The 22,224-nt window shown below is 37.8% G+C and overlaps 1 protein-coding gene across 1 annotated transcript in view; it reads right to left on the bottom strand.

The window, feature by feature from the left end:
- ADK (adenosine kinase) overlaps positions 1-22,224 on the bottom strand; it is a 288,796-nt gene that overhangs the window by 67,701 nt on the left and 198,871 nt on the right. Inside the window, exon 6 of the mRNA XM_009322457.1 lies at positions 15,733-15,903. Coding sequence (XP_009320732.1) covers positions 15,733-15,903 — 171 coding nt within the window. The remainder of the gene's footprint in view (positions 1-15,732; positions 15,904-22,224) is intronic.

The raw sequence follows: 22,224 nt of genomic DNA, 5'->3' as shown, positions 1-22,224 counted from the left end.
CTCTGCCCGTCTCCTCTGCTCTGGTGAGACCCCACCTGGAGCACTGCGTCCAGCTCTGGAGCCCTCAGCAGAAGAAAGACACGGACCTGTTGGAGCGGGCCCAGAGGAGGGCCAGAAAAATGATCAGGGGGATGGAACACCTCTCCGATGAAGAAAGGCTGAGAGAGTTGGGGTTGTTCAGCCTGGAGAGGAGAAGGGTCTGGGGAAACCTTATTGCAGCCCTTCAATACTTAAAGGGGGCTTATAAGAAAGATGGGGACAAACTTTTTAGCAGGGCCTGTTGCGACAGGACAAGGGGGAATGGCTTTAAACTAAAGGGTGGTAGATTTAGACTAGATATAAGGAAGCAATGTTTTACGCTGAGGGTGGTGAAGCACTGGCCCAGGTTGCCCAGAGAGGTGGTGGATGCCCCATCCCTGGAAACATTCCAGGTCAGGCTGGACGGGGCTCTGAGCAACCTCATCCAGTTGAAGATGTCCCTGCCCAGGGCAGGGGGATTGGACTAGATGATCTTTGGAGGACCCTTCCAATCCAAACTACTCTATGATTCTACGATAAGAAAACCACTCCCAGGTCTTGATGCACTGAGGCAAAGTTGAGCCATTGTGGAAAGTTTGAAAGGCTAAGGAAATTTCTCCATCTCTGGGAAATACAGAGCCATTTTCAGGTAGAGCACTCTATCTGATTTTCTCAAGTCTTCCCCTTATTCTCTGTCTCCTCCTCTCCTCAAATAATTCACCAACGGCTGAGATGTGGAATTAGAAAAGAAGAGGCTGGACTCTGCTCTTCTTTAGCAAACAACAGTAATGTGCAGAAAGAGGTTTTGGTCTCCTTTCATGCTCTGCTCTTCATCATAAAGAATGTTTGGCTTAAGGAGGTCCTTCTTTTGTCCCAGCTGAGCAATATAACACAATTGTTAGGTCTTTCATACACAAACTTGTTTTGGAACAGTTACTTTAGCAAACAACAGTAATGTGCAGAAAGAGGTTTTGGTCTCCTTTCATGCTCTGCTCTTCATCATAAAGAATGTTTGGCTTAAGGAGGTCCTTCTTTTGTCCCAGCTGAGCAATATAACACAATTGTTAGGTCTTTCATACACAAACTTGTTTTGGAACAGTTAAGTGCAAGCTTAACACGTAGCTTAACCCAAGCTTCTCACACATAGTGATGATGAACTGATACTCAGAGAAGGAAAGCACAGTTGTCTTCCAATTTAGACAGTGACCGTAATCCTGCTGAGCAGATAACCGAAGGGATCGGTCCACCCATGACACAAAATGAAGGAAGGCACTGATAGGTCAAGTGGATCCCTTGGGATAATTTCCTTGGGTTAGACTACGTGTATGGCTTGTAAGTCTTATGTTTCTGAAAGAAAGGGGATAGTGTTTTGTGACAGCTGCATTATATCATCATATCAAATGGATTAGGATGGCCGTGGAGACTGGAAGGCCTACACAGTTATCACTGATGAGGGAGGTACAGCTGAATAAGTCTTTCATAGAACATATACCAGTGTATGTCCAGTGACTGGACGAACATCAACAGATATCTTTTTAAACTAGAGAATCCAGCTTTTGCAAGAAAAACAAAAAAGGTGGTAATTATAATTTATGTATGAGGAGAAAGCATCCACCTTAATGCATCATTGATGTTCTGGTCATATGTGTAACGCCAATATTCAATTCTGTTTTTCACTTAAAGCAGAAGTTTGACCTCTCTTTACTATGAGAAGTATGGTATCAAGATCTTGCATGCTTTGAATGTACTGAGAGCGTACAAGAAGTTTATTTATGAATCCATTGGCAGCTAGGTCCTTTACCACAGATACCAACATTGGCTGTATCCCAAAGAATTTAACAAACATGTCGTTAAGTAATTATCATTTGAAATTTGACATTCAGGCTATATTTAAAGATGGATATTTAAACAACCTGTTGATGATTGTTTTATCTAATTATATCTAGAGGGACTACAGCAGTGCAGGTAGCTCTAATATGAGATTACTAAAATGCTAGTTACCTGTCAGTCTTTGTCTAATGATTTTATAGATTGTAACAATTTAGCAGTGGGGAAGAAGCTCAAGGACTGTGTTTTGGTTTCTTACTTTTCGGATTGACTGTCTCAAATTACATCCCTGTTTAAAAATCATGTGGCCACAGTTCCTTGGGCCTCTTCTTTAAAATATCGCCCATGTATCTGCTGCCTTAGCCCCACTGCGCAGAGGGAACCTCAGACAGAAGCTACAAGTCTGAAAAGGGGAAGAACAGGGAGTAAGATCTCCCTCTTCCTCTGGCAGTAAATTCCTAGATCAACTCAGGCTGTAATGTGCGACTTCACATTAATATAACTCTGCAAATCACCACCTGAAGGGTCTGATTCATCAGTAATGCTCTCAGTTCATTATGCTGCTCTGCTGATAGAAGAGGTACATAAGTATAGGTTAACAGGTTGGTGCACTGTGGCTGTTTTTTCTTATACTCTGTTATATTTGTAAATCTGTTCTTAAGAGTCAACATCAATACAAAATGATTTAAGGCTGACACTGCTTGAAAGAGACAGAACTTTTGCATGGCTGTGTAATCCTCGGGTTTCTTGTTTGGAGTCCACATATGATGCTTTAAAAAAAGCCCTAACAACAACAACAACAATAATCATCATCATCATCATCATCCAGGACTAAAATTCACATCAGGTCAATATAGAGTTAAAATCAGGGTATGAACCAATAACTTCAGCATTAAGAACTGCAAGTATGCTGTAAGAATTCTGAAATCCGTAAGCATGAATATAAACTCAGGAAGCCCAGGGTTACGTTTGTGTTGAAAAAAATCCAATCACATTAAGATAAAAGATAGACAAGCAAGTTACTCACACATTAACTCCTACCTGTCATGATACTATGAACGAAAACACACATGAAAAAAGTCCAAAGTCCTGAAAACATAATTCCCAGCTAATCCAGTACCACAAACACTAAATATTTAAGTCATAACAATGGTAGTTTTACTACAGGGTACCCTATCATTACTATTCTCAATAGTAGGACTGAGAAGACACCTCCCTGAGACACAGCTCTTTCATGGCTCTTTTGTGCTGACAGAGGACCAAGTTAACAAAAAGCAACCTACTTCTCACAAATCTTGCAACACACAATCCCTGCTGCCATGTTAAAGACTGCTGTGACAATACAGGGAAGCCCAACCTCCTTTCCCTTTGCTCTCCTGCATAAGACTTAGGCATAATACAGTTAATAATGAGTATGCATTCTTAGCCCACAATCTTTTACTCTGTTCTGCTAGAATTCAACAGTTGTTTTAAAACATGGGGACTGCTATTAAAAGTTGCTGGAAGTATTCATGCAGAAAGCTGAAAAGATTGACAGTGATTTTTTTTACTTATATAGCAAAGACTAATTTGTATTTTACGCTGTTTCAGCAGTCTTTGACTGTTTTCTTCAAAATCACTGGCTCAGTGGCACCATATGGAGCATGTTGAACTTAAGATACCAAGAATGTGTCCAAGATATATCTCACTCCAGTGTGTTAAAACATTCCACCCTGCAGCTGTCATTATAGGAATATAATTCATACCCTAAAGTTTAAAGAAAAACAGTGTAGCTTACTATGCTTACAAAAATACAAGATTTTTTTGGTTCCAAGTAACGGTCAGTAAATGGAGAACAGTTAATCTTAAATACTGCTTTCTTAAATATTTAAAATTTTAACTGATCATGAACTGCTTTAATTCTGCATGATATTTAAGATTGAAAACAAAAAAAAAACATGCAAAAGAATTACTAAAAAAATCTATAGTGAAGGGACTTAGATATCTAGACTTAGCAGCCCATCATTACTTTTTTCTCTTCCATTGATTTCATTTCTTTTAAAAATTGATATATGGGATTACAGGGCAAAAACCTTAGCTACACTTTTGGTAATGGCACTGAGCAAGTGTATGATCATTGTTATGACATTTCACCTCTCTCTGGTCATTACTTCTCCAGTCTTTTGTTTGTTATCTCTGTTTAAAATGTAAATTTCTCAGGACAGGATATGCCTCTTATACTGTTTTGTACAGTGTATAGTACTCTAAACACCTTCTATAAAATAAACAGCTGTAATAATAAGGGTAGGAGATAGGCAAGGAAAAAGAACACATGATGATTTCTTAGAAAAGCTGTCTTGGGATGGACACATTACTCAAATGGTCAATTTGCAACCTAGCAATGCAAGTTGCCTTAGAAAAGGATCCACAAAACTATTTCAACATGCCAACCCATCATATATTCTGTATATGACGTGTTTCAGAGGAAAACTGTTTTAGAGAATTTAAAATTTTTATTGATACTGTTTTTCATATGCCTTTGTCTGTAAGGTCAGGAAGTTGTATGAGGCTCAGGGGAAAATGTTTTAGAAACCTTCTAAGGTTATCCCATAATAGCTTATTGATAAATGGTAAACTCCTATGTAAGGCTTAATATCCTGAGGCTTTCAAGGGCAGGCGGTAAGTTGTGTGTGTCTTGCTGGCGAGCTGGGGACCTCCCCTCCACAATATTGTCAATCTTCCATTTACAGCCATCCAAGGACCAAAGATACAGATGCAGGCCTGAACACTGCGTGCCTTATGTCTCTAGCCAGTATAACATTAGGGAGGCATTTCATATTTGCAGGGAGATTACTGGGAGCAGGGACATGGGAAGGGTTTTCAAGGGGTGGTTTATTACAGAAAGATGGCTAGTTGGGGTAGTTCAGAGCATAGAAGCTGGCTCTGTTGAGAGAGAACAGTAACTACGCTCAGTAATAAGTACTACTGAAGACCTTGTTATACTTTCCACATAGCTGAGACAGGCAACGTAAGACCCATAGAAGTGTTTGTAAAATGTGGAATTAAAACGGGAAAACACTGCAGAGTTATACCAAATTTGCACCCCAGGCTGTTGCTGGGTACGATGTGTTTGATTCCAGAAAAATGGAATGCAAGAAATACACAAGAAAAAAAAAAAAGTAGTTAAGGAAATGTTATGAAAAGGTAAGCATCATAACTTTTGATCTTGATTTAAATTAGTAACATGGTTTGGACAGATTAGTATAGACAAAATTAGTTACATTTCAAACAGTTTGCAGGATGAGTTGAATATATTTCAAATCTACTCTTGGGAATTTTATCTACACGAAGTATAATTTTTCTTATTCATTATCCTAAACAAGGATTTATTGCAAGAGGTCTTATTAACAGATGAACAAAACAGTAGCACTGAAAACAGTTGTTCAATTCTAATAAAGAAAAAAATCATTAGAAAACTTCCCACATGTTGTATAAATTATAAAATGAGAGAGTTCTACTTATCCGGCTAATTTTTTCTTGAAAGAAATATCTTTTCCTTGTCAAAGGACCACAGGACTGGCCATAATGGATCAGATCAGCAATCTCTCTAGTCCAGGACCCTGTCTTTGGAAAACTGTTACAAAGAAAACTGAAGGAAACTGAAAGTTTACAGAACAGTCTGGCTTCCTTTAAACTCTCATTAAAGAGTTGGCTCTTACCCTGAAAAATAAGTGTTTAAGGATATTAACTGTGGGTAGCCATATTGTCTAATTATCCAATTCTCCTCATCCACCTAACACTCAAAATCATTACTGTATCATTGAACGTACAGATTTTGAAATAGAAAAATTAGGGGGCTTGTTTTGTGTTTCATTACATGAGATACTATTCTAAAAATTGTTACCTTGAATAACAGTCACAAGAAAGAATGTCTGCATAATTTACTCCTGAATTAAGCATCTTCCTGGTGTGATAACATTCCTCGTTAACCTATCACATATTCTTCTCTCTCTCTAGATCTGTCCAAATGCCCTCCAAAGTAACCAACTTCTGTTAATTTGTGTTGCAGTATTCTATACAGTGCATTTTTAAGTTCCAAATAACAAGAAAGAGAAACTCTTATTTAAGAATAGTAGAGGTGAAGGTTGGTTAAAAAGAGGTAATTGACATTTAACTTCCTACAAAAACAACTCCAATGGAAGAAGTGCAAAATGAATAGGTATGCTCTGAATAAAGCCTGTTACAAGGAAGACCCCTCCCTAAAATACTTCATATCTTTACCATAAATGAAAAGATAACTTTGGGATGACTTATGTTGTCACTTCCATGCCAGCTTAAAAATTATCCCGAGAACACAGCTGAAGATGATGTTAACACACTAAACACTTTGATCTCGATTTTAGCTTGCTCTACCTGAGATATATACATGCACTGCTCATCCTGGGACACAAAGTTCTTGTTTGAAATATGAAAGAAACTCATCTGCAAGTAGAGTTAATATGGATTCCTGAAACGTACGGTTTCCATGGTGCACTCTAAATAATGGGTCCACCTCCCACCAGTGCTACCCTTTAGAATACTCATACGTGTGTCCACCCACCTCTCAGATAATTCATGTTCAGAGATGGGCTACAATTGGCCAGCATAAGGCTATGTACTTCTTCAGTTCTTTTCACCCGTTTAGATTCTAGAAGAAATTAATTTGGTTCCAGATGATGAGTGTTCTTTTTTGAGCAGTTAGATTCAGTGGTTTGACTCATTATTGTAATTCGCATATACCAAGATGCAGCTCCATCCAAATCTGGCATTTACTTTGATGTTCAAATCAAATGCATAGTGTTTGGCAACTATATGTGCAGAATTTAAATTGACTGATCCATTTATCTGAAACTGGTATATGTCCAAGACCACTCACAGATGTATCTACTGGTCTAGTAGAAATTCCAACGGGAGGAAAAAGACACGTTAACCATAGTTGCTCCAAAATGACATACATATTAAATATTGTGTGTGTTAAGATCGTCTGACTGCCCATCCACATAGGTCATACATGTTTCAAAAAAAGTTTAGAAAAAACTTCAGGTGCACTGATGGTGAAAGGTACTTGCAATTCCATGAAATTTCAGATATTTTTCCAGCTGGAGGAAGGTTCTCCTTTCAGAGCAATCAGAACTGCCCCAACGACACAATTTATGGCTACAATTTCATTTCTCATGAAAATTCTGGTTCTTTTAAAAAAGAAAGAATGTTGCACAACCTGGAGAGGTCAACGGTCTTGACTAGACAAGATAAAAATGCCCTGGTCTGTCAGAGGAATTCCAGAGCAGAAAGACATTTTGTTAAAAGAAATGTTGAAGAGGACCTAGTTCTGTGAGGTCTCTTACCTGCCAGGAACCAAAGATACTGCTAATAGCGTGGCCTCTCAGAATTACAAAAATAGTATCCTTCAGAAGGACAGCCACAGAGAAAGAGAAATAAGCATGCTGTTGACCGGCACCTGAAGACTGGCTTAGGCTCAAAGGACAATAATATCAAAATGATGAAACATAGCTTCTTAATAAAAACAATGAGTTTCCCCTGAATCGAGATCCATCAATCTTCAGCACCAGAAAAATTTAAAATAAAACTCCTAACTCCAGATATTTCCTGGGACATCCTCAAATAGCCTATTCACCTAGCAGGGCTGCTTTTTTTCCTTCTCTTTTCTTCTCTTTCAAGTATCCTTTGTTCAGGCTCAAATTTATAAACACAGGAAGCATCAATGCATACTCCTCAAGCTCTTTTATATAAAAAGCTCTGTCCAAGAACTTTACAGCTAATACCTGAACTTATCCATGCATAGTAACATTCAACTAAGATAAAACTATATTGAGTGGCTGCATATATAACATGAGTCAGGATTATTGAGAATATTGCTGTAAATACTGTATTACAGAAATAAAATCTTTAAGTCAGACAATGTCCCCAGCTGTGTTTCTTTGCTGTGTTGCTTGGGAGACCCTAACAGTATAGACTGGTTAGATCAGATGAAACAGAGAGGTTATAAGGCTTTCTCTTGCAAAGTTCTCTGTGCCACCGTGTAGTACCCTCTCATCTAGTCAGATCTAGCGATCCTTTTGCCTGGGAAAGCTGGACCGGCTCAGTGATTCAACAGTAATCCAGCCCACAGAAATTACTCTTGCTATGGACATAAAATTGCTAAATCTGACCGAAGGGATGAGACTATGTGATAAGGGCAGGTGAGAAAGGTCCGCATCAGCTCACATTTAGGTGTTACCCATGGGGATAACATGGAACTGCAGCCTTACAATTCACTGCAAGGACTGTAACGGGGGGAGAACCCCCAGTATATGTTGGCGTAAAAGGCTTTAGCATGATCTAACAATGCTCTGAATCAGAAACTGGCTACATCTGCCCCAAATAGGGGTTGAAATGTGGAGTTATTGAATAGACCTTAGCTGGATTGGAAAACAAAACCTTTACTGAAACCTATATATTTTACCTGCATTGTTATCTGCAAGTATCTCTGTGAAATTGAATTGTTCTGGATTTACACTGATTTAAAGAAGTTTTTGTGAACATTGCTGCCTTCATTCTACTTCTTATCAACTATATAACTAAGTTTTATTCATACTTTTATTTTTGCAGCTCTTACATTATATATTTGTATTATATCATCTTTTATACATTTTTGCCCTAGTACCGATTCTTGAAAATGCACATGCAGTTCACCCTTAAAATGCTTTCAGAGACATACATTAATATTATACTGACACCTGACAGCCAAATTCTGCAGGTCTTTTCCTCCAGTCAGGTGAGTTTTGTCCTAAATGTATCCAGCACCTGACAACGTTTCAGGACACTAACTGAAGAAAAAAAGTTAGAACTCGATTTTGCTTGTTCCTGGCTCTGCTCTTGCTGTATGACCTTGGGCAAATAACCTCTCAATTGTCCCCCTGTAAAGCAGAGACAAGACTACACACCCACCTTATTGGTTTATTCTGAGCTTTAATGTTTATGAAGTGTTATGAGACGCTCTGGGAAGTGCTACAAAGTGAAAAGGGTTATCAATCATCGTCAGTAAAACACAAGCTGCTGAAATACGGTGAAATCTGCCTTCCCTCCTCACAGGACATGTTCTGTCTTGTGCTGCGTTCTAACCAGTATTTGTAATCTTGAAAGTGTCTCAACACTGCATAGCATAAGGAAGGATAAATATCCCCGAGCATTCTAAGAGACTACCAGAAAATATTTTTAGTTTTAAGAAGTGAAGCCGGTTGTAAAGTATATGCTTCTCTTCTAAATACCTGCTTGTTTTCCATAACAGGAAAAAAGAAAGCCATTTTTGAGATAGGATTCCTAAATTGCTTAAATAGCTAGACATTAGCTGAAAGCAGCACTAAATATCAATTTAAATACTTGGCTCTCAATTTTCCTTTCATTCATAATGTACTAGGTAAACTATACTAAAATAATTACTTGCTTATTACTCATGAATTTCAGTGCAGCAGCTGAGACAATGTAGATAAATAAGATGATTAATTGAAACAGAATGAATCACAACAAAATATGTTGTTGTATAAGGTATGATTAACTCCACAGTGATTCATATCATTTCAGATAACAGGGCTTTTATCAAAGACGGCTGCAAGGTTGGGAAATGATTTAAAAGCATTTCATCTTAGAGAGCCACTGCAGGTCACAAGGGAAGAGGGGGGGGGGAGAGAAGAGAGAGGGAGCAGCAGATTCAGTGTCTGCAGCTGAAATAGCCTTGGGCTGTTTCAGCATCCTTCCCACAGCACATCTTTACAACATGCCATTGACATTATCAACCTCCCTTATGCTAGAGACCCTCTCATTTTTCAGTTGGCCACAATTTATTAGATATTCCAATACTGAGAAAGTTAATTCTATGAATTAAGCAGCAATATTACAATGCCATAGCTTTCCTGTAATTGAAAACACAGCACCTGCACCAGGAAATAAGTGTCACAATTCTACAAAGATATCAAAGAAAAATAATATTTATTTTTCCTCCATTTAAAATTATGATTTTTAATTCCCAGGCTCCCTCCAAAGACTTGGCAGCAATCTTAAATGTAGGATTTATAAAAAGAAATTGCTATCTGTTTACTGCAGTTTAGAAAAGCAAACACCAGCAGCAGCTGACCTTAAAAACCTCTACCTGTTAAAACAGAAGAGAAGATGAGATGTCTCCCTACAAAATTTTTTCCCATGTGCATTTAATAAACTGGGTCAGAATATCTGACTACAATTTTTAACTCAACCGCAGACTCCCTGTAGGGCACTGTGCAAACCTCAGTCTCTCACTCAGCCTACAAAATGAAGATAATTACCCTCACCTGTGGGGCAAGTTTCTGAGAACTTCTGAAAGCAGAATGAAAAGGAAAATACTGGCATATAAAGTGAAATGCAAACCACTGACACCCAACTTGATTTCATTTAAGATGATTTAATGTTTTTGAAAACTGAATTCAAAATGAATAAAGATGTAGAAGCTGAAGGTAAAGGTTGAACTCATAAGGAAGATAGCTTGCAAACAACCACTGACTGAAAATAACCCCTCAATATGGACCAGTTCCAGTAAGCTAAAAAGAAAGAATCAAGGTCTCTTAAGGGCTCTTTACATAACATACGTGCAAGTTAGCAGTACAGTAAAATGAGCCTCTTCACGATACCCAGTTTCAAATATGATCTAGTGTTTGCCTTCTACTAATAATTTCAAACATTCAAAAATAATTTCAAATGCTTACTTGAAAATACTTCAAACAGAAACAACAATTTGGTGATATTTATGGCATGACCAGCCGTACTTTGCTGTGTTCCTTACTTTTTGGCCCCAAACGATACAGAAGAACAGACTGAAATGTTTGTCTCCCTTTCATTACTTATTGAAAGTGAAACTGTATCTCCCTTCCTCCATACAACAAATTACATCTGCCACCTGATTTTCTCCTGTCTCTTACCTCTTAATCGTTTCCTCAGAATCAGACAATTCGCCAGTGCGAAAGGACATTCAGGTAGTGTGGAAAACTATCTGCTAGGTCTATAAACCGTAGCAATTACACTGGTCTAAATTCCGATCAATTCAGTTATGCTGTTATGAACGCACACTGGTTTAAAAAGAATCACCATGAGGCTCATTTATCTTACAAAAGTGATTATGTCTCGTTCAAGATTCTTGTGAGCTGTGGGCAGATTCCTAAGCCTGCAGGTATCAATCTGGTCCCAGGTGATAATCCAGCAGAGGAAATTTGTAGGCAGGACTGAAGGTTGTGCACAGTGTCATATCTTAATGTAATATATCAAAGTATGTGGAGTGAAAGTTGTTTACAAACATGCGTTACAGGTTACAGGAAAGGAATAGACCAATTTGTTTGGAAACCGTCATTTAGATGTAAATCCTAGTGTGTTGAACACAGTTTTATGCCAGAAAGCTTAGCAGCATTTCCATTCACTTCCCTGGTTAAAATATAAGCACAAAACTACAGACTGACTGCAAGTTCAAAATCAGGAGCATGTTAACCAGTTATTGGTTTTAGATTTACTGTTTTTCCTTGCCATTAAAGAGAATTTTCCATGTCATTAAAGAGACTTGCCTTTATAAAGGCTTATAAAGGCTCTTAAAGGCTGTGTCCAAACCACAAATATTTGTAGGGATGTTTATGTGAGTACTTGATACCTCACTTGAAAATACTTTAAATTAAGGAGGCACAATGTACCATTTCAGTATAATTTTAAGATGAAACGATGACAAGACCCGTTTGGTATCTCATTGCATACAAAGGCACCCATCTTTTTAAAGCTCAGGATTCATAACTCCAGAACCACCACTAAAGCTATTGTCATTGCTTTTTAAAACACAGAAGTCTTGTACGCAACCTTCTTTCTTTTCAGCACATTTGCCATCACACCAGCATCAATTTCCCGATGAGCTTGCAGAAGCATCTGCCTTTGCAGAACTTCAGCTTACAATCCTGTAATTAATTTGTTCAGAGACTGGGTGTTTAGAAGTAACAGCTCTTCACACTAGAGAGGAAGGGGATCTAATTTCCAAGAATAACTGTTATCTTAGTTTTCTTTATTATAGTCATGCTTTAGAAAAATCCACGATTTCTCTTCTACATAACCTCCTCAACTTTTACTGATCGCTGTACACTGTATACTGCAAGCTGTATTGTTTGGTTATGGTTTTTGTTGCAAAGCAACAGATGAGGAGCTCAGCATGTCTGTAATTCTAAAGTTTCTAAATTCTAAAATTTTGCAGAGATGTCCTGCCTACATGCAGGAAAAACCCAGAAGGTCTTTACCACATCAATATCTTAATAAAGATTCCTCTGAGTCATGAATGACTGCCATATGCAGGGCTGAATCATGTGAAGGCTTTGTAGTGTCCCTTGAATTCTGAAGACCTCCACAGAAAAGAAACTCCTGCACGTCCCAAAACACACAGACTGTTCCCCCCAGAAGTAGTTCCTTCCCTGGGGAGATGCCACTGTAACTCACATCTTTTGGGGAGACTAGAAATTGAGTTCAGGCTCCTGTGCCCGTTATTGACTTCGATGGGTCAAGTATGTCAGAAACACCGTGCTTTAGCCCTAACCGGGAAAGCAGAAAGAGGTCTGGGAAAGAAATATATGCAAGTTTAGGCTCCTTTACTTGCCCAGTACAATTGCTGTGTAGGAAACATTCCACAACTCTGTGCAGAGATGTAATTTTAAAAGCTTTCACTCCTTCGACCATTCTGTTACTGAAAGTTACTTTGAGTCGTAGAATATGTATTCTAAGGTGAGCTTTTACAGACGAATTAAGCAGCAACTTGTGACAAAGCAGTTATCATCAGGAGATAATTGACCTTATTTGAGAGTTAAGCATCCTGAGGCAAAGTAGAGTGTGCTTAATCCTGGCAGGTTAATTATCCAGTGATTATGGTAGCTTGGAAGGTATTATTGCTAAGAACCATTTGCAAAATGACACTATTAAAAAAACCTTAATTTAATAAAAATTAAAAGCAATGACAATAATCAAGTTCTCCAGTCATGTATTGCTAGATAATGACTGCAGAATGGCCCTAATTGGTTAGCAACAATGAACATATAATTATTCCTATTCTGAATGTTCTGTACTAAATTTATTATGTGAAGTACAGTTAATAAGTATCAAACATCCAAGACAAGACGTTTGGCTAGTTATAAAAGGGATTTAAACAAATGATCAAAATACCAGTGGTCACTAAGCTAATGCTGAAACCGATACATGTACTGAGTTGTTATCACAGCATTCAGCGTCTCTACTGCAGTTAAGGGTATCCTGGCATTTACATTCTAAACTAGAACATTTATTCCGAGAGGTTTATAACTTGCCCATTTTAATTACCATCTGGCTGAAACTTGAAATAACCAATCTCCATTCAGATGTAAATTTTTAAGTAGGAGATGTAATTTAAAATCACTTTGCCAATTGTTTTTAGTTTAGGAATGGCAGCAATTTAGAATTTTGCTGCTCTTGGATGTTTTTGTATTACTCAAAAAATAAACAGCTCAGTGCTTAACAATAAAATTGTATTGGTCTATAATGTGGAGTGAAGATAAATATAGGGAAGAATAAAAAGCGTGTCTGAGAGTATTGTTTGTACTAATAAAGTAACAACCACACCACTTAGTATGCCTTGCTTATATGTTTACTTACGCACTTTCAGTATTTAACTAAACTAGCAAAACTGATGGAAAATGTAGCAAAATGCAAAAGGAAATCACAGTAAATGGGCAAAAGGTTGTGTTGGCTAGCTGAAGTGGTTCATTGCCCATCAAGGCATACATAAACACAAAAAAGTCCTGAATGTACTTGTAGATGAAATGAATACAGGAGAAAAAAAAACCAAAAAAACAAAGGAGGAAGCTACTAGAAGGCAGAACATGTCAGAATGAGCTTCTCTCGAGTTTTGCAACTACTCTTTACCACAAACCATATGCAGAGAGCAGAAATACTGACAATCACAAGATACAGCAGCTACTAAAAACTGGAAGTACACCATGCCAAGAGCGCAGTTTCAAGTCACACAGAAAGACAAGAGAATAAACCACTGCTAATAGCATTTCAACAACTCAAAAGTAGCAATGGCCACCTTATATAGCAGAAAGCAGAGACTAAAAAATAACCAGGGTTTCAACTGATTAGTATAAGTAACAAAGCATAAGAGGCTGGTACTCTGAAGGGTGTGTATCTCTCTCTCTCTCTCTCATACTGTCAAGTTTAAGGATGATCGCTTCAGTTTAAATAGTATCTTTTACCCTGAAAGACACCAAAAAGCTTCAGAAATTATACACAGAAAATGCAGGGAGTCTTTCAACTTTAATACACACAACAGTCCTATACAATATTTTATGACAGCAGGTGAATAATGCCATAGCAAGCTGAAATGGCAGGGGAAATTAAGGTAGTCTGAATATAATTTCTAAAATTGGAATGTCGCCAGTAAAGTGGACTATTGCTTATAAAGTGTGCAAATATACAAAAAGTAACAACCTATGTTTTACCTTCTGAAAAACAGCACCTGTGTTTTTGAAAATGAACCACTGTGACCTGAATGCTCCTAATAGGTCAATGGGGCAATATTTACATAGAAGACCAGCAAGGTTTAATCCCAGAAGTTTCCATGAAGCCCTTCCACCCAAACATGGACTAGATTTGCTATTGCTTAATTTGTGAAATCTGACAAGATTTTTTTCATTGAGATTATACTGCTATTAAAGAAAAATATTCAGTAGCATCTGAATACAGTGAGGACTGTATTGCGAAATACAGAATAAAGGTAACAGTTGGCAATAGCAGCAAAATGTCTGGAAAATACTTCTGCATCATTAGCTACAGTTAAAAAGGTTTTCCTTATCCTACTGCATCTAAAAACATTGCAATTTTCTTCATTTTAAAAATACTTTTTTTGTTTGTTTGTTTAAAAGTCCTGTATCTGTAACAATGCTAGCCCCTAGTGTGGACACATGGACAATAGTGTAAAAAATGACGTGTGTTGGTGCAACTCCTTGTGTCACAATCAGAAATAACCATTGACAGGAATAAGTCGCTTTTCCATAATTTTCCTGTACTAATGTAGTTATCTTGAGTCACAAGCCCACACTTCATTTAGGTGTGTCACACTTCCCAAGGCTTTTTTTTAACCTTTTTCTGCTGAGCAAACTAATAAATATTTAAGAGCACTTTCTGAAGTGGAAAAAAAATCCAAAAGTGATAGCACTACAATGAGTGAAATCTGAATTAATTTGGTCTATTACCATGGACTTCCAGGCAGAATTTCATGCAATCTGTTTGCCAACTGTTACAGAGCAGAGATAAGTCTTCCTTAGATGGACTGCTAGTCCATCTACCGTAAAATCAATGAGAACCTTCTAAACCAATTAACCGTTTCTTAGTTTTCTCCTCCCACCTCTCCCCAAAGAGTCGTCTTCATCACAGAAAATGCTATTAATAGCAGCAGTATGGGTATGGAAACAAGTTACAGAACCTCAGCAGCTCTGCAGTAGCCCTTCATATGTTTTCTTCCAGCAGAGAGTTAACTTTTGGGTGAGTACATCATGCACATGGATCGTTATTACAAAGCAGCCAATGTGTTGGATATTTCCTCTTTTAACCTAGAATAACTTGTTTACGTGTCTCTGTACCAGAGTGAGCAAGTTGTACACCTCTAACAGGTCAAATGACGACTTTGGCATCTACTGAAATACCACAGTCCTGTGACCGTGGATTTCATTTTCTAGTGACACTTCACATGGTCAGTCTCTCTCTATAAATAACGGAGAACCAGGAGGCAGGCTGCTAGACACAAACAGCTACAAGAGGTACAAATACTTCAATTACTTTGGTAAGACTCACCGTCTCATTTCCAAAAAGGACGTCGACATAAGGCATGACTTTCATCATAGGCTCTTTGTAGAACTGGCTAATAAATGGTGCAGAAAGATTCAAGCTGAAGATCTTGTTGTTTGCAGAAGCCTGAGCAGCCACTTTTAATACTGCTTCTGGTGACACCGTCAGAAAGAATCCCTGCAAGCATCCAAACAAATCAATGGATGTTACTAATTTCATACTAGGAACCACGTGAAGTATGCTGCTTCTAGAACATCTCCCCCAACCCACCTTTGTCATACACGTGCACAGATAAAAACTACTGGAAAATACTGCCTTTCCATTAAGGTATTATGGAGGTGACAAAGAATCTGCATATGTCTAGAATCACAGCCCTCCAAAACTAAACATAACTCCCGACCTCTGCATTCCATGTAGTACACTTTCCCATGGCAGCTAAGACTAATGTTTGTGTTTTAAAAGGTGATATATTATAATCCTAAATGCCCCTTTTTAGTAATAGAGTCAATCAGACCGCGCTGCTTAATTCCAAAGTCCAGTATGATGGCTCTATACACAGGTAGCAGATTAATGAAATCCCTTGCCTGAAAAATTATTACCTTATTTATAATAAATATGTTGAGTATGCTGTCTTTGTAGTAGTTATTGTTTTGCAGGAAAAAACTAGGGGTTTTCATGTTTCCACAAATGTATTTTATTTGCCCCCCTCCCAAAAGTATTGTTCTTTATTCTGAATATGAACATTCAAGTAAGTATCAATTGTGAAACAAAATAAACAGAACTCAACCTGAAATGACTATTTGCCTACTAAATTGTGCATGCCGACTTCAACCCTGGGTGAAGAACAGTTCAAGGCTGCCATTTTGAACTTAGCATTGCAGATGGTTACCCCAGCCGCATGTGTTTCAGGAGTTATGTAAAGATCCCCTAGAGTTTCATTAATCTACTAATTAGACAAAGGCTTAGTCTTTACACTAATATAACAGATTTTGTATGTTTCATTTTTATAATCCTAAAAGCAATTTTACTAACTGTTCTCAAAACCTAGTGAATAATAGTAATTTTCAAGCAAGAGCAGCAAGTGTTAAATTCAAGGCCAGAGATGATGTCTAAGGCACAGTAACGAACAACTTTGAGGGGGGTCTGATCAATAAAACACCATCTCAGTCCTATCTGTAACATCGCCACCATGACACTCTAATAGGCATAATAGCGAAACAGTCTTATTTTCCAGTTTTTATCCATATTATTATGTCTTCGGATCACAGAATATCTGTATTTTTATCCTGCATACTTCAGCTAACAAATCACCTTAGGCATTCTACTCACTGGAAAAAAATAATATAATGAAGAGTCTACAGATTAAAGACTACTTAGAAAGTCTTTCTATTTATTTCTCCTTACTCGATGCTCTCCAGTCTAACAAATACATGACTGATTCCAAAATCTGGGCATGATTCGCTACATGACAATTAAAGTCCAAAGGGCACAAGAACGCTTTGCATCTTTGGAGTTACTCAGTACCTTGAACAACTGTAAGCCTGTAAACATCCAAGCTTCTTCACTATTTTTACATTCTGAAGAATTAAAATGAACAGTTTATATAACATCTCGTCTCCATAGCAATCTCTACTATCTTTTAGTTTTTCATTTAATGAACAGAGTTGGATTTTTTAAAACCTGTTCCAAACACAAAATAAAAACCTTTCAAGGCTAACATGTTGCCAGCTGTGGATAAATCACAAATTGCTATACAGTGGTCTACGTAAATAGTAACCTGGTCAAATAATTAGGCTTCTTACCAATTTTTGGCTGAAAACTTTGTCTGAACTAAAATACATCTGATTGTAATTTAAGGTTCAGAACACTATCCCCGTGAGATCTAACTCAGGCCTGTATCCAACTCCCTTTTCCTTGGAAAGGCAACATAAAAGTACTGAGATGCAGATAGGAGAGCTTGCTTTTCAGATCCTGCAAAGTAAAGGCCAGGAACTCTCAAAGGCTACAGCTCTGTCTTCTGGGTTTCCTAAAAATCACTTCTGCCATTTACTTGCATTCTTCCAAGAGTTTTTTGTATTTTTATTTAGATAACTATTTGACATTAAAACATCTAGAAATTGAGCTGTGTATACGAGAACTCTTGTCAAAACTTTGTGAAGTATAACTTTTCTTTGCAAAAAAAAGTTGTAGCAATAAAAAAAAAGTTGTAGCACTACAATTCACACAATGGAATTAACAAAGTAGGAAGAAAATGTATAAAATCTGAACTGAACAGATTTGGGTTTAACGAAACCTAATTAGACCCCCCTCCTTAAGTATTTGAATTGCGTTTGTCTCTATTTTTTAGTGGAATTCCAACTACAGCTATGGCCAGTATAGTTACAGGAACCCAGCTTCCAATTACAACTAGATAAGCCACAGACCATGCTATTGCAGCATGCTACAATGTTGTACAGGAACGAACTCCACTAAAACAAACAGGTTTTCTCATATCTCACTGGGATTCACAAGAAAGTCACTCCGTGGCTTCCTTAGAACCACAGCCCACATGCTCTGGCAGCTGCCACTGCTTTTGGTCCAGACAGATGTATACAAAGGAATGCCTCAGTCAACTACTCCTATCTACTCTAACAAGTAACTGTTAGCCAACATCAGCTTTGAGTGCGAGAATAAGCGTATCTCGGTATCACTGGTATAAAAGACTGTATTTCACTAGTAAGAAGTTCTGTTCCCACTAACAAAAGGTTAAGAGGCCACTCAGAAGATATTCTATACCCACCTACACACCTCAGTCTACTTCTGAGAGTTTTGGGAACCTTTTTACCCTCAAAACCCAAAGGTACCATAAAACAACTATGAGGAAAACACCTGTAATCAAAGGATGAGACACTTAGTTAACATACAGAAATTCCAATAGCCTGGGAAACTTACGTTGCATACGAAATGAAATTACTGTGTATGTATCTATCTTTGTGAAGGAACGTTGTACATACGAGGACATATGACAATTGGACAGTGCAGTCAAAGAAAGTGAAAGGCAGCAATGTTGTACTAAGAAAACCTATTAAACATTAAAGGCTATCAGACATACTAGCAGCACACAGGGTTCCTTTGGCGTGCACTGATTGAGACTGAGTATACCAGATGCTACTGCTTCATGATGTGCCACTATTTTCTGCTGCTCAAAATGTAATTAGCCTCTTTTCTATGCCAGGAGGAAGGTACCATTGTACCACAAGCCAGAGAGCAAGGCTGAACTAATACATACACCAGGAAAATAGGATGATAGACTAAATTATTTATATGCATGTTTGTATGTATACACACGCAAAACACAATGATACTTTTCTTATGCACTGTAAGCAGTCCTTCTGTTTAAACACAGTCCTTTGGTGGAGAAAAACATCTTCCTTGTGGGAGAAAGAGAAACAAAAAGGAAGAAACAAGAAAAACACATTTGTGTATTGTAGACACATGGCTATGGGAGATAGAGTAGCTTGTTTGTAACTTAAGAGCTTTTAAAATTCAATATTAAGATGCAAATGACAGCAGTAGACAGAGTCAAGAGAGAATATCACCTTAATCTCACTTTTACAATATTCAGGAATTCTTTGATGCACCTTTTAAAATATGCCAGGGTACTGTGAATACGGATAGTCTTTTACACTCAAGTCTTTTTTTATAGACACTAGCATTACCGGAAGGATTTAGTGGTTTACACACAAGCAATTTGTCTTTGCAAGTCATCTCTCTCATTTTTATCACTCGCAGACCCAAAAGGTTTCTTCGGACCTACACTAAGCTCATACAGCACTAGCTACAGCAGATGTGAGGGCAGCAAATTAAGAGTGTCAAAAGTGTCAGCAGCACAGAATCAGAGAGTGTTGAAGGACCTCATGAAGCCAGAACAACTCTGGCTTTGGTGAAAGTAATTCTGTATAAGGCGTTCTGTCCAAACTGAGAAGTCTTGCCATCATTTGTTCACATGAAATAATGTGCTTGCACTGAATTCGTCTGGATTACATACATGTAATGTTTGCACAATGAGGATCAAGTGGGTTTTGTTGGTTTTTTTTTAAGCCAGTGAGTATTTCTTTAAAGCCAAAACTGAAATCTGTGACCTAGTGTACATTTAGACAAATCCAGGCTGAGATGATAACAAACAGCTTTGCAGTTTTGGATTTATTATTGTTTAATAGCACAGAAGCAATGTTTGCATAAGAACATACAGAGATAATAAAAATTAGGATTGTTCTCAAACCTGCTACCCACTAAATGCATCTGCCCTCTCTTCTTTCTAGCTCTTCCTCTTTCCTTGCCAATCCCACTTGCAGAGTGGGTTACATGAAAATAACTTTATCATATGAGTGACAGGATTTTGAACCACGGTATTCTGAGCCGATTTTGAAATGCCATTTGGTAACAATGTAAAAATCAATAAATCGCAAGCGTGAATCAAAATATTTAACTTTCAGAAACACATATACAACAGTCTGCTGCCGTTTAAGACAAATTATATTCTGCCAACATGAAAGGAACACATCATTTAATCCAGAATTATTTTATAGCAAGCATTTACATAAAAATGCAATTATGACGACATCACACTCTCATCCGTCTAAAGGGTGGAATTTTTCAGGCACATAGAAAGTTTGACAGTTACGTAGTGACAGCCCTGATAGATACTGTGATTCAGTAAAGCCCTACAGAAATCATCCAACTTGAAGTATGCTGGCAGTCCCAGTAGAGGAGTGAGACTGCTAAGGTGCCAAAAGAACTTGCTCTGTTAAACGACAGACATAACCAAGTCAGAGCTTTTGGACCTGGTTAAGTTTCCTATGTTCTGTACACAAAGAGAACTTCAAGCCACACACTTGGGCAGAAGAGACTTCCCTCAGCTCTGCTCTGCCATCAGCCTCATCTGCTGCAGTCTAGCAGAAATACCGGGGCTTGGAAGGAGTGAAGCTGCAACACATGGCAATTCTTGGGATGGAGAACGAACCACTAGGTAACTGCTCCAGACAGAAGAACTTACACAAGGCTTCTGGGTGCCCTTACAACCAGAAGAGACTGAAAGACTTTTGTCTTCCAGCCTCTCAACTGCACGGAGCACAGGCTGGGCGCAGTCCATGTCCCACCCACTGTGAGACCAGGCAATGAAATCATCTTCCTTCAGAACAGGAACCAGAAGGAATCTTCTTGGAAAGTTAGAGCGAAAGCTCTTCATCTGTCTTAGTACTCATGTGAGTTTAAAAGAGCAGGGAACAATTTAAAAACTATCTTTAAGACTGAAATATCTGAGCACAATACTTGGAATGCGCAACACTGTCAAGTTAGCAGACCTACTGACCCCTTACCTCTTCCTCTGAGTTTTGAGCACTTATACTTGCAACCTGTTCTTGCTTGAAATGATTTGTTAAATTATTTTCCTTACTGAGATATGACAGAATAGTATCAAACGATAGAGATAGTAAAATACTCACAATGTGGAAAAAAACTCCAGAAATAATTAACAAAACCCCACAAATTAAATAAACAACATGACCTTTATTAATGAAAGTGCTTGTGCTTTAAGTCATTTTTTACTTCCTCTAGGAAGGACAAAAGCGCTATGTAACTACCCACTTGGGAAACGTTCCGTCTGTAACTTAGTGAAATACATGAACGTTATTTTAATCTATCTACCTGTTCGTCATATAATAGGTCATTTAGGAACTTAGAAAGTACCTACACAGTATCAATTGCATTTTGGAACTATATTTTATCTTGTAGTGATCAGCAAGTGGTTACTTAATGAAACAAAACCCGCTGCTTTTTGTCCAGTTCCTACTGGAGACAGTTGTTTTAAATCAGAAAGCAAGGACAGCAAGAATGCAACAATTTCTCTGAGTAATTGTTTTGGCTTGTTCCTGTATGCATTGTTTATTTTTATGAAAGTATTGCTTTATAACTGGAAAAGGACTAAGCTGTAAACTATTGTTTTATCATTCTGAGTGGCCAGTGTTTCTGTTTTTGATAAAAGCCAAGTTTCAAACAGTTTTCGGTAACATAGGAAAAAACCTAACTGTCAGTAAATGTGCTTATATTGACCGTGACATTTTCCTCTATGATGGTGCCAACATGTCAGGAGGAGAGGATTGCTTTCAGACTTGAACAGCTTCTTTGTTGCTGCAGTGAACTCTGATTGCTGCCATATTAGTCTCTATCAGATTACAACAGTAGCAGAAACCCTCCAATATTTAACATCACATGTTAAAGAAAATAATTATTTTATGCATATATTAGCAATTTCTTCTTCGTTTGAAATAATTTGGAAATCTGATTACTATTGATTAAATTAAGCACTCTTCAGGAAGTTCTTCCAAGCCCTATTTAGGACAAAATAATTGTGTCTTTACTTATGAGGTGTATACTTGCAGAGTGTATAGATAAGAACTTTAACAGTGAGGTGGAGGTGTACACACATGTGCAAGAGAGCAATAATATACTTATTTTTGG

This window comes from Pygoscelis adeliae, unplaced genomic scaffold, assembly GCF_000699105.1.
Source record: "Pygoscelis adeliae isolate BGI_AS28 unplaced genomic scaffold, ASM69910v1 Scaffold244, whole genome shotgun sequence".
Classification (NCBI taxonomy): Eukaryota; Metazoa; Chordata; class Aves; order Sphenisciformes; family Spheniscidae; genus Pygoscelis; species Pygoscelis adeliae.
The sequence above is the reverse complement of the archived record's forward strand: the minus strand, read 5'-3'. Positions and strand labels throughout refer to the sequence as shown.